Below are 13015 nucleotides of genomic sequence, written 5' to 3' on the forward strand. Positions count from 1 at the left end.
AATTTATTTTGTAATTCGCAGGAGGTATGCTTGAGCACTTGGCTGTGTGGAGACAGCCTTTATTGTTTGTCCCGGCACGTGACTCCGTTTCCCGCTGCATGGGGAGCGTGTGTGGTGGTGGGTGGTAGGCAGGTTTCTCTGGAGCTCCGGGTTCCCCGTGATGGCATTGGCTCTGCACTTCTGTGTCACCATAGCTGTAACTGTCCAGGGGCAGGCCGTTCTCTGAACTCTGTGGTCGTGCACGGCAAGTTCTAGGATGTACTAGTAAGTTACTAGGGAAAAATTCAAAGTATGGAGGTTATTTGTCTGACTACAGTGGGTAATTTTAGTTCTGTCAGTTAACCAGAAATAAAATTGACTTTAGGAAAAATGCTTTATTTATAATTGTGGGAAAATGTTTGAGTTATCCGGAAAAAGTATTATTGGAATACAGTTTTACGTTTATGGCATTATAGAGGTAAGAATCAAAATACGGTCCTCAGAAATATTTCTTTTTATTACCTCAAAAGTGTGCCTTTAGCTGCCAAAGTCACACAGCCAAACACATCCACTTTTAGAGAGTTTTCAAGAACCTGGTGACTTCGGTGGAGAGCTCACTTTCAGGTTTTGTCAAAGTTACATAAAAGAGAGTGGTGGGCGCGTTCGGTGCTGGACATGCTTAATGAATCCATGGAGGGTACCGCTGGCGTGAAATCAGCATCACTGTGTTCGTCCGCTTGGCGGTGCTCCCACAGCGTTGCCGGGCGTCCCTGGTGCTGTCTGAACTCCGTCGCCTTAAGTAACCTGGTGTTCTAATGCTCTCTTTCCCGTTTCTCCCTGGTTGACTCTAGTGTGGTCACAGGGTAAGTTGAGGCGGAGGGTGTGCTGTGCTGAGCGTGTGTTACAGCCTGTGGCGTTGGCGGTCACCAGCCTCAGGCTCTGAACTGAGGTTCCGGGAGAGTCGTGCTGCTTTGCTGAGAGCTGTGCCGGGTCCCCTCACCCTGGCCGCCCCCCACCCCCAGCCTCTGACAGCGAGCTGCACCCCATGGCGGGAGTAGTGCTTTGCGTGGGCCGTAGAGCCGTGTTTGTGACGTGAGCCCAGCAGGTGTTGGTGCAAGGTGCCATGGTACTGAAAGTGTCAGCCTCAGAGAAACGAGGTGCGTGTGTCGCTTGGATGGTACACCTTATCTGGGGTCTGGTCAGCAAAGCCCACACCGCTTCTCGTTATGAAAGATAACTTCATCATCGTGTCCTGTCCTAGTTATAAAACACACGCCGTCACTCACGGGTTACATGACCTTTGTCTCATCCGTGTGCCTGTTCCCCAGGGGATTTAGCATATTTCTGAATGTCTTTCTCCTCTGACCCTAATGTTAAGGCTGGGAAGCATGGCACATCAGTTTCCTGGTATAGAGGTATTTAAAAAATCGCCCTTGGGGTCTAGAATGATCTTCGAGGGAGGAGGTCAAGTCCCAGCCAAGCAGCCGCGAGTTGCTGGCTGACTATCGCGGGCCCAGCGCTCGTCCCTTTACTCTGCAGGGACGGCAGCCCCGCCCTTGTTTCTCGAGTAGCTCTCTGTAAACGGAGATCGCAGATCCTAAAGGTGGACAAAGCGATGACAGAGATTGCAGTATCTCCAAGCAGAGGAGGGAAATACGTAACAACAGAAAGCAGACGAGTCTTGTGTTTGCTTCTGGGCAGTGGTTTGGGGCCATAGAATCTGGGCACACAGAATACACCTCATTGCCCCAGGATATCAGCTTCTGCCTCAGCCTCTGCAGAACAGAGGTGGGTGCCTCGGGTAGACTTAGGATGCAGAGAAACGCACGGCACTTGAGAGGCCTGCCGCCTTCGATCTCTCGGGTTTCAGGCCTTGGAGCGAAGGGCCTGTAGAAGACGACCTCGTGCCCTGGCGGTTAGCTGTCACGAGGACTCAGCAGCTATCGTGGTGATCTCTGGTTGCGGTGAAGTCGAACCACACGGGTGGTTCTGTTGATTCTTAGAAAGTGCTCTGATGAGTAGTCACAAACGAAGGAGAGCGGCCGTCTGCCTGAGGCCGTTCTCAGTGGCCAGCAGGGAAAGGCAGTTCCTAGACCGAGCAAGAAGGGAGCGTATTTGTTCGAGAAACCGAGCTCCAGAGAGGGCAGGAGTGGCGCTGGCCCCGGCGTCTCCAGTCTGGTCTCCGCATCCTGTGCTCACCCTACCCTGCACAGCTTCCAGGGGCGCTGCCCTCTCCTCTCCCACGGGCAGGGGCCTTCTTCACGTGACAGAACAGTCACCCCCAGAGAAGAAGGGGGTGCTGGTGTTCCTGCCTGGGGTGATAACGCAGGGATCTGGCTCCGTGTGGGGTCTTCAAGGTCACCAACTAGCCTGATAGGGGAGGGAGCTGGAAGCAGACAGAGACCTGGGCCGGCCGCCCAGCTGGGGTCTCCTCTGTCCTCGCGCTCACTTCTCGCGTCTCTCGGCGGCATCTAAGAGATGCATCGTTCTCCCTCCATTGCCTTATCGCCCTTTCAGCAGGGCGCTGGGCCTGCACTGTGAAACCCAGAAGTAATCCATACTAGAGAAAGCTGTTGATAAAAGCCAACGACCATTGCAGGTGAAGTCAGAAGGGTGTGCACCAGTCCCCAGATGATGGAATTACCAGACTATTTTTAACCCTATGTTCCTGTGTACAATGAGTGTCTGTTTCATATGAAAAACGAACTCTCTGCCAAGTGCCCCGGACTCAGTACCTGTTTAGTTCACTTCAGAGTGTGGGGATCGGAAAGCCCTGTTGGCCCGGCACCAGTGCCATCCCCGCCCCTCCGCCGGGCCAGGCGGGCAGGACTTGGGCCTTGACCGTGCTGTCAGGGTTCAGGTCTTTCCCTGCTCTGTCTGCCGAGGAGGTGTTTGTCTTGCTCATATGGCTCCTATGGCTCACAGACATGTTAACATAAGATAGAGCCACTGTCCTTGAGGAGAACTTGTCCCCAGGAAACACAAAGTGGCACTTAATTCAGCACACTGGCGGTCGGTCCCGCCCAGCGAGGCCCTCCTCCCCCCTCCGTCCAGCATTGGCCTCCTGTGTCAGGGGGATGGCAGTTCCAGTGGACTTGGCTGCTTTTTTATTTATGAGTAGCTTTGCTTATTTGAACTAGAGAAGTTTGCCCCTTGTTAACTCTACTTGAGCTATTAAGATATTTGTTGCATCCTCTGGTCGAATTATCCTGGATAGTTACAATATCTGTTATTCCCCAGAAGCCTAAGGGTGACTTAAGGAACACTTACTTGAGATCCTGTGTGAAACGTTTTGAGCTTTAATTGTCCGTAGACTTCATAGTCTTAAGAAAAGTCTAATAGTATTTCAATATGTTGAAGAGCTGTTATGTATCTTTAGAAGTAAAAGATTCGACGACGTGTTCTGTAGAAATGATTATGGAAAATGACTTGGGGTGTCGGGGTGCGTGCGGTGAGCAGCCCCGTCTCCTCTCCGAGGCTCTCCCTGTCAAAGTGATAGGGTGTCTTAGAAAGGCTTGGAGGTAAACAGCACAAAGCAGCAAGATAAGATTCGTGAAGCTTCTTTGTTCTCTCTTACATAGCCATGTTCCCAGTAGACAGAATCATTTGCAAAGATGGTAATGTGGTAAAGTTCCAGTTCGCCTATTTGAAAATCAGGCCTACAGAATATTTCTGATCTCACGAGGGCCCTGGGACTCCTCCCTGCCTCCTGCCCCACGGTAGCTGTCAGCGCAGGGCATCTTAGGCTCACACTCCGTCTGGGGTCCTGGTAGAAACTGTCCGGGTTGAAATTTTCTGGATTTGAAGCCTGTGGGTTAAACCACAGAATGACCCAATGTCTGAATTTAGCAAGTACCTAGTTAGCTAACTAGCAACGTGGAAGAGAAACAGCCAAAATCCAGTCCACTACTTGCTTGCTACAGTAGACCATTCCTAGTGTTAAAAATCCACATTGTTCTCGGTGTTGGTGGTGTGAACGCGGAACGTTTGTGAAGCTCCCACAGAGGCAGGCTTCTCTGTTCAGACCCGGTCTAGTTTCCTCTTTCTCCATATTTTCCCTCATCGTTTAGAAAGAGAAGAGCGAGTATGTTTTCGCTTGAATGTCCTACCTTGGATACAAAGGCTCTGCTGGGTTTTTTTAAAGTGGGTAATAACTCTTTAATTCTGCGAGGAGATGATTCTACAGAGAACCTTGTCGAGTCCGTCAGCATTTCATTGTTCAGGAGTTCTTCCTGACATGTACCAAACTACCGTTAAGTGGATGGTTTAGAAGATTAAAGGAAAATAATGAGATATGTGCTACTATGCTTGTGAAAGTGTATAGAGCGAGTACTCTGCTAACTTGCTTCCTGTATGCGTGTGATCGAGTCTTTCACTGTGACTGTCTGGTTATTTGTAGGCATGAGTTGCTCGAGGAAGCCCGGAGACAAGGTTTACCTTTTGCACAATGGGATGGGCCAACTGTTGGCGTCTGGCTGGAGGTATAGTCGTCTTTCGATCCTGGATCAAGTATGTGACTCATGTGAACGTGTTAATCCATTTCACACACTGTGCATAACCTTCTGGCCTTAACATTTCCTGTCTCTAGCTCTGGGTTGGGTTGCCAGCCTGGTATGTGGCCGCCTGCCGAGCCAACGTGAAAAGTGGGGCTATCATGTCCACCCTGTCAGACACGGAGATCCAGCGCAAGATCGGCATCAGCAACCCTCTGCACAGGCTGAAGCTGAGGCTGGCCATTCAGGCGATCACGTCCCTCACGAGTCCGTCAGCCCCTCCTACGTCAAGAACGGTGCGTCTCCCTGAAAGCAGTTTATCCCCTCCTGACGTTGCTTCTCCAAGTCTTCGTAAACACACCCAGGGCTCCGGTTTAAAATTTCAGCCTGCAGAAACGTCACAGCTTCTAACGGGTGAAAACTGAGTGGTTAAAAATACTTTATTGAATGCTTTTTTTAACAGCCTGGCTTCAGTGGCTGCATTGTAACATAGAAGTAGGAGTTTCTGAAAACAACAGTAGCGATCACAAATTTAAACATAAATTCATCAAAAGTGAAGGGAAAAAAGCCTCGATCCCCAGTTGCGCTATAAGCAGTGTTTTACTCTAATGTGACGTTGGGCCCCTCGGTGCTTCCATTTTTGGCACTGAGGGCCCTGGGAGCTCAGGGTTCTGAGCAGTCCATTAGCCTGCGTGTGCTCACGCACCAGGCATTACCTGTGCTCATCCGGTTTGCTCCCCGTGGGGAGACCTCGAACGTCCTTAAAGAGGGTCCTCCTGTTTGAAACGTTAAAAACTAATCTAATGAAAACATTAGCGGTTACTGGGAGATAAGGGCAGGCCAACGCCTCATTTCTAAAGTGCAGACTCTTTTCATTGGCCCAGTGCCCACTCTCTGCTTTTAGCTTTTGGTTTACTCTCGAGAGAAAAACCCTGATTAAGAAACCAAGAGCCTCACAGGCATGCTTCTCTGAGTAGCAGGTCAGGGCCCGATTCAGGCCTCGGTTCCTTTGCACAAAAAGTGTTAAGAGCCTTTTTTGTTTGTTTGTTTGATTTTGTCTCTTAGTAAAGAGTTGTGGTAGCGACAGTCAGCCTGTGTTCTCACCTGTCGCACAGACAGCTCTTCTCCCAGTGGAGTTTTGTCCCAGTATCCGATCTGGTCCCTGTTCCCCCATCATTTCACATGAGCGTGGCCTTTCTGCAAGTGAAGGCGCTGGGGTGGTTTTCCCCAAGTTTTTATCAACTGTCTTGAGAAAGCTCGCGTCCTGCGAGCTGAGGTTAACGGCCAGTGGTGAAGAGCCCGTCCCCCGGGAAGCTCTGCGTTGAGAGCCGCGGGGCCTGGCTGTCCGCGGCTGCAGTGACGGGGACGGGACGTGGGGCCGGTGTTCCGGTACAGTTGCGATTGGGCCTTCTTTTGGACACACTCAGTCCTGCTCCCTGCCTCTTGAGCCCCCTGGCGAGGTTGTGCAGGCCGAGAGGCCCCATCCTGGGAGCGCCTGCCCCGAGCCGTCTCCCCCAGTCCGGAGCTCGGCTGCGTGGGCTTCCTGGGCTGAGGCCCTTTCCCATGGGGCGGGTTGATGGGCACTGGAGAATTACTCACACTTTGAGAGGCGCAAAATGTGTTTTCTTCTCCTTATATTTCACATACCTCAGGGGGTGAGCAGGGCAGATCCAGCTCTAGGAATCATGGGCTCTTCTCGTGTGGCTGACCACACAGCATTAATTAGGTGTGGTCACTCTTTAAGAAGGGCGAGCTGGTCGATGTTCTCTCCTTTTCTACGTGGGCATCTCAAATGAGAAGAGGGGGAGACGGGCCTCGCCTCCCCTGCTCCTCCTGTGTGCCCGTGGCTCACGTGTCTGCCACCTTCCTCTCTGTCACTGCTTCCCTCGCCCTGGATGTGGTGGTCCCTGGGTCACCGTAGACCACAGGAAATGTCTGGTTAACGCATGAGGAGATGGAAACACTCGCGGCCTCGCCACAAACGGTCAGTCCCGCCCCGAGCCTGTCCTCCTCCCAGGGCACCCCACTTACAAGCGGCACCATTCCCGGCCTTTTTGTGGGAAACAGAAAGGTCATTTTACACTCAGTTGTTCCTGATAAGTATTTCCGCTAGGTATTAGTCAAATGTATAAAATAGGATCCGTATTTTGTCTTATTTTCGATTTTTCCAGGAACTTTACATTGGTAGGCCCTCTCTCTTTAGAGTAGGTTGAATTCACACCTCCTTTAGGGAGAGGCCTCGGCCGAACACTCCATTTTGAGGGTCTGGCCCATTTTCTCCCTCACTGAGTGTGCTTGCCGGGGGGGCCTCGGCTCCTGCCTGAGAAGCTGGGATTGTTGTTTTGCATGCGTTTTGCATGATACCTTGATTTCTCGAACTTTCCCCTCCGTCTCGCTGCACCTTCTGAAGTTGATCTGCTTGCCTTACTAAGCTCACCGATACTAACAGCTGTGTTCTTTTCATTCCTAACCACGTAACATCAGGAGGATGAGGAGGGAAGCTGGGCTCAGGTTGGAGACTTTCTATACTATATTCTTCACTATATGTACAGCAACAAAAAGAATTGGCGTATGAAAACTCGTAATTTACTTTTCTTGACATTTTTAACATCTTAACTTTTTCAGAATATTGTTAACGATTTGAAAGCATTAGTCGGAAGCAGAGCGTAAAGAGCACGTCTCATGGACAATTTTGAACCTCTCTTCCGTGGGGCCGTGGTGTCAGTTCTGGTTAGCGTAGACGGCTCTGTGTAGCGGACCGGCTTCTGGATGCGGTCCTGGGGCTTCGGCGGCTCCTGACATTGCGGATTTAAGTACCCGCTTGGGTAACTTAACCGCAAGGTCTGCCGGTGGGAAAACTGAATTCTGAGAACTTTCCAGCACAGGAGTTGCTGTGGAGACGTCACGTCCGGGTCTTCGTGTTGGTGTTTTACTAAGTGCTGATCAAAAGGCTTTCTTACTAATGGAATTCTCAGAAATTAAGCCTCTTCTTGCTTAATGTACTTTTCCGTTTTCAGCTCCCCAGCTCTTCAGCTCACAAAAAGCTGCCACACGTGTCTTGCAGCCTTCCTCTGAGACAGCTCGACTAACACAGCCGTGTCCCTGCCTGTGACCCCACCAGCGTTGCTGTGTGACATGCCGCACTTTAGAGGGACCCGCACAGCCGCGCGGTGTAAGCAGGCGGCGTCTCCCGAGGCTCTTGCTGAGGGCGGAGCGCTCAGGGTCCTCACGGGATCGTTGTATGTCTGAAAAGAATCAGGATAGTTTCAAATCAGAATTTTCCTGAGTAGAAGTTGTTGGTTGAAATGCCAGTTTCCCTCTGTTTGTATTCCCAACATAAAGCCAATTCTCTCTCTCTTTGTAACAAAAGAAGAGAGAAGCTATAATATGATGGTGTGAGCCCTCTGCCCCTGATTTGGGCCTTCTGTGCTGCTACGCCAGATAAATATCCTCATTAATGATTTAACCTGGTCAGCTACCTCTTTACAAGGCCACTGATGACCATCAGTGAATTAAAAAGGGTGCATTTCGTAATTACTTAAATGTCGGTGTATTTCACACTAGGAAGCAGAACTTTGTCAGCACTTGAGTAGGAAATTCCCTGTGTCAGGGGCACGAGGTGTAAATTAAATAAGCGGAATGTTTGCTCTCTGCAGTAGAAATGCAAACACGGGTGAGCTGTGCCCGCGGCAGCAGAGTTAGCCAACACTCAGTGTTCCTAGTAAGCAAGAGCTGCTCTCGCTGTCGCCTCCCCCAGATGAGAGGAGTGAAGAGGCTTCCTGGGCTCTGTGAGGCCGCCCGGTCTGCTGAGGGCCGCGGTCACACAGTGTTCCTCTCCTGTGCCCTTACCTCGTGGCCAGCTCTGAAGCCGAGGGGAGGTTCAAGGTTTCCTCGGGCCCTCGGGAAGAAAGCATCAAGGTGTGGTGAGAGCCGTGGGTGCCTTCATTTAGCAAGTGGCACATGTGGGCTGTCTGTGGGAGGCTGTGCTGCTTGCTGCAGACACAGGAGTGAGCGGGACAGCCACAGTCCCTGCCGCCGGCCCTCACAGTTTACAGAGATCACAGAAGTGTGTTTGTGATCATTTCAGTGGTGGATTAGCAGGCCCTGGGCAGTGGCTGCCTCTTCTGGCCCAGGTGTTGTCCGATGATGGAGATCCGTGTCAAGGGCTTTTTCAGAAGGCTCTGATGGCGGCCCGGGAGATGGAGGGCTCCCTGGACTGGGCCTGATCCTCAGTCGCTGACCTACGTTATCTGACGCTGACCACTTAAGAAGTGTGACTAGAGTGTATGATGAGGAAACAAAAAGGAGGAGGGTTCCGCTTCCATGGAATTCTCTTATTTAGAAATCTTTGCGTTGTGTGCCCATTTAAGAATACGTAATCACAGGCAAGGAAATGAGACCAGATGCTCATGCGTAAGTCTCAGGCATATGAGATGAGAGTAAGGTTTGAAAGAGTGAAAAACATGACAGTGTGATGATTTCCCGAAAATGTTTGATGTTTTTCCCACTCATGGTTGCTTAGAGAAAATAGTGAAAATGTTTTTTTCTGTTCGAATTTGAGCATTCTTGTTGGAGTGTGAGTCATTTCTTCCAGCTTGGTTGGTGTAAGTGATAAATTAGACCAGAGGCCGTGTTTTCAAGGCAGAGCACGGTGGTAGTTGAGAGGGACTGTGTCCAGGGATTCCGTGATGGGACTGCAGAAGGCCTGCGGGCGCAGCTGGTCTCGGACAGAGGGGCAGCGAGTGCCTTTTTTGGATATGTCTGTAGATACATATAATGTGTGTGCTTATTTCTCATTGTACAAAGCTTGGCTGTGTTCTGTTAGATTTATCCCTAAGGATTTCATGACTTTGATGACATTGTGAATGGCATTTTGTAAATTTCAGTTTCCAGTTCACTTCTAGTATTTAGAAGCACAGCTCGTGTTTGTGTCCTGGCCTTGTGTCCTGCCGCTTTGCTAAGCTCGCTGTAGTTCTCACAGCCAGTTTGTAGGTGCATTTTCTATGTTGCTAATCAGGTCATCTGCAAATAAAGACAGGTTTTTTTTTTCCAATTCCTATGCTTTTGATTTCTTTTTCTTGCCTTGTTACCGTGGCTAGGAGTTCCACCGCAGCGCTGAATAAAATTAGTGAGAGCAGACCCTTTGTTCCTGATCTCAGGAAGAATACATTGTCTTTCACCGTTAAGTGTGATGTCAGCCCTGTGTTTGCTGTAGATGCCCCTTATCAGGTTGAGGCCGTTTTCTTCCATTGCTAGATTGCTGAGATTTCCATAAATGAATGATGAATTTTGTCAAATGCCTTTTCTGCATCTTTTGAGATGATATAGTGGTATTTCTTTTGAATCCATTGATAGGCTGAATGTCATTGATTTTTCAAGTGTTGACCCAACCTTATGTTCGTAGGATGAACCTCACTTGTCGTGATAGCTTATTCTTTTAATTTATTATTGATTTAATTTGCTCATATTTTGTCGAGGAATTTTGCATCTGTGTCTATGAGAGATACTGGTCTGTAGTTTTCTTGTAATGTGTTTGTCTGGTTTTGGTATCAGGATAGTGCTGGCTTCATAGGATGAGTTAGGCATTTCTTCTCCATTTTTTTGGAATAATAGTGTAGAATTGTTATTTTTTCCATAAATATTTGGTAAGATTCACCAGTGAAGACATTTAAGGTAAAGATTTTATGTGTATGTGAGAGAAAGTTTATAACTGCAAATTTGAGTCCTGATAAGATACAACTTATCTCTTTCTTATGAGTTGCTCTCATAGATGATGTCTTTTGCCCATTTTATCTAAGTTGCTTACAGTTGTTCACAGTTTTCCCTTTCAGTGTCTATGTCCTATAGTGTGTCCCCTCTTTCATTCTTGATATTGGTAATGTACGTCTTTTCTTTTTTCTTAGTCACTCTGTCTAGGGCTTAGTCAATTTTACTGATCTTTATGAAGAACCAGATTTTAGTTTCATAGTTTTATTTTTCTTGTTTCTGTTTCATTGATTTCTGCTCTTTTATTTTCTTCCTTCTGCTTGCTGTGGATTTCATTTGTTCTTCTTTTTCAAGTTTTTTAAGGTAGAATCTTACACTGTTGTTTTGAGACCTTCCTTCATTTACGACATAAGTGTTTAATACTATAAATTTCCCTCAAGACACTGCTTTAGCCATGTCCTACAATTTTTGAATAGATTGTGTTTCACTTTCATTCAGTTAGAAATATTTTCCCATTTCTCTTGTTTTCTTCTTTGGCACGTGGGTTATTTAGCCGTATGCTAATTTCCAAATACTTGAGAATTTTCTAGATATCTTTTTATTATTGATTTCTAATTTAATTCTGTTGAGGTCAGAGAACATAGTTTGTATGATTTCAGTCCCTTTAGATCTGTTGAGATTTGTCTTGGAGAATCCCATACGCACTTGAAATGAACGTATTCTGCTATTATTGGGTGGGGTGTTCCACGAAACGTCACTTAGGTCAAGCTGGTCAATAGTGTTGTTTAAGGCTTCTGGATCCTTACTGAGGGGGTCTGTCTGCCTGTTTTGGCTTCTTTGTTCAATCAGTGACTGAGTCAGAGGAGGGTTGAGGTCTTGTGACTGTAATTGTGGATTTTTCTGTTTCTCCTTTCAGTTCTGTCAGTTGTTGTCTTGCTTCTCTCTTCTTTTAAAACTATTTTTCGGTTCACTTTTTTTTTAAGATTTTATTTTTCCTTTTTCTCCCCAAAGTCCCCTGGTATGTAATTGTATGCTTTTAGTTGTGGGTCCTTCTAGTTGGGGCATGTGGGACGCCACCTCAACATGGCTTGATGAGCAGTGTCATATCCAGGCCCAGGATGCAAACCGGTGAAACCCTGGGCTGCTGAAGCGGAGTGCGCCAACGTAACCACTCAGCCACGGGGCCGGCCCCTTCAGTTCACTTTTTACACGGATTTTGAAATTAACAGATTTTTTGTTGAGGAAATTTGGAAAACAAAGTGTTAAAATTAAAACCAGCCACAGATATTTTTGTGTACAGTGGATTGATCCTTCAAACTTGTTCATGAGTCATGATCATTCTTTGTTGTTATAGTATTATACACAAAAATTACTTCAGAAAGATCATGTGTTATCAGCTACATTTTTATTGTGGTTGGGGAAATAGGTTAAATTTATAAACACGAATGAGTCATAGGTTTTCAGTGGTATAATACCTTCTGTTAAAATTCTACTGACAAATTTAAAAGGTAGTACATAGGAGATCAAATTATTTTGAAATGATAAAGAACAGTGTTGTCATTCATTTAAGCTTTAAGGATATGTAATAGGTTAAAAATCCAGTTTAAAGATTATTTAAACTGCCCTTGTGACCTCTTGGGTGTTCTTTTTCCTGAACTGATCGTACTTGCTTGTTGAAAGCAGACACTCGCCTACGGGGACATGAACCATGATTGGATCGGGAACGAGTGGCTGCCCAGCCTGGGCCTCCCGCAATACCGCAGCTACTTCATGGAGTGCCTGGTGGACGCGCGCATGCTGGCCTATCTCACCAAGAAGGACCTGCGCGGGCAGCTGAAGATGGCGGACAGCTTCCACAGGTCAGTCGTTGCACACAGTTCCTGCTCGTTGGCTAGGAGGCTTTTGACTGTTTCCATCTGTAATTTTGTTTCTTTTGTAAATAGAAAGAGCTTCCAGTGTGGAATTATGTGCCTGCGAAGGCTGAATTATGACCGGAAAGAACTGGAAAGAAAAAGAGAAGAAAGCCAGAATGAAATAAAAGGCTAGTACATTATGTTTAATTGATTTAGCGTATTTCTGCTTCCCAGTGTATTAGCAGCCTAAGTGATTTCCTAGTTTCTTTAAATTAAAAAAAGTATTTTTTTTATTGTGGTCATAATAGTTTATAGCATTGTGAAATTTCAGTTGTACATTAATATTTGTCAGACACCATGTGAGTGTGCCGCTTCGCCCCTTGTGGCCACCTTCCACACCCCTTGCCCCTTGTAACCACTAAATTGTTCTCTTTGTCCGTAAGTTTGATTATCTTCTACATAGGAGTGAAATCATCCAGTGTTTGTCTTTCTCCATTTGGCTTATTTCGCTTCACAGGATGCCCTCAAGGTCCATCCATGTGGTTGCGAATGGGACGATTACATCTATTTTTTTATGGCTGAGTAGTATTCCATTGTGTATTTATATACCCCATACTCTTTATCCAATCATCCGTCGATGGGCACTTGGGCTGCTTCCACATCTTGGCTATTGTGAATAATGCTGCCATGAACATGGGGTACCTAAGTCTCTTTGAATTGTGGATTTCAGTTTTTTTTTGATAAATACCCAGTAGTGGGTTAGCTGGGTTGTATGGAATTTCTATTTTTAACTTTTTGAGAAATCTCCGTACTGTTTTCTGCAGTGGCTGCACCGGTTTGCATTCCCACCAGCAGTGGATGAGGGTTCCCTTTTCTCTACAACCTCTCCAACGCTTGTTGTTTTTTGTCTTGGTGATTATAGCCATTCTAATGGGTGTAAGATATCTAAGTGTAGTTTTTTGCTCTTTGGGTTTTTTTTTAAAG

The 13015-nt window shown here is 47.2% G+C and overlaps 1 protein-coding gene across 33 annotated transcripts in view; it reads left to right on the forward strand.

Moving 5' to 3' along the window:
- LOC138916677 (liprin-alpha-1-like) overlaps nucleotides 1-13015 on the forward strand; it is a 105941-nt gene that overhangs the window by 75731 nt on the left and 17195 nt on the right. For 28 of the 33 annotated variants that reach the window (XR_011423986.1, XR_011423989.1, XR_011423987.1 and 25 more), the window contains 4 exons: nucleotides 4379-4460; nucleotides 4568-4768; nucleotides 11862-12037; nucleotides 12122-12219. Coding sequence is in view for 12 of the 33 variants with exons in the window: in XM_070229806.1 (XP_070085907.1) it covers nucleotides 4379-4460; nucleotides 4568-4768; nucleotides 11862-12037; nucleotides 12122-12219 (557 nt within the window). In the remaining 21 variants the exon portion in view is untranslated. Of the gene's footprint in view, nucleotides 1-4378; nucleotides 4461-4567; nucleotides 4769-6393; nucleotides 6731-6956; nucleotides 7204-7489; nucleotides 7645-11861; nucleotides 12038-12121; nucleotides 12220-13015 lie in introns of those variants that run through there. The other 5 variants (XR_011423999.1, XR_011424000.1, XR_011424001.1 and 2 more) reach the window with 3 other exon arrangements.

Source organism: Equus caballus, chromosome 12 (genome assembly GCF_041296265.1).
Source record: "Equus caballus isolate H_3958 breed thoroughbred chromosome 12, TB-T2T, whole genome shotgun sequence".
Taxonomy (NCBI): domain Eukaryota; kingdom Metazoa; phylum Chordata; class Mammalia; order Perissodactyla; family Equidae; genus Equus; species Equus caballus.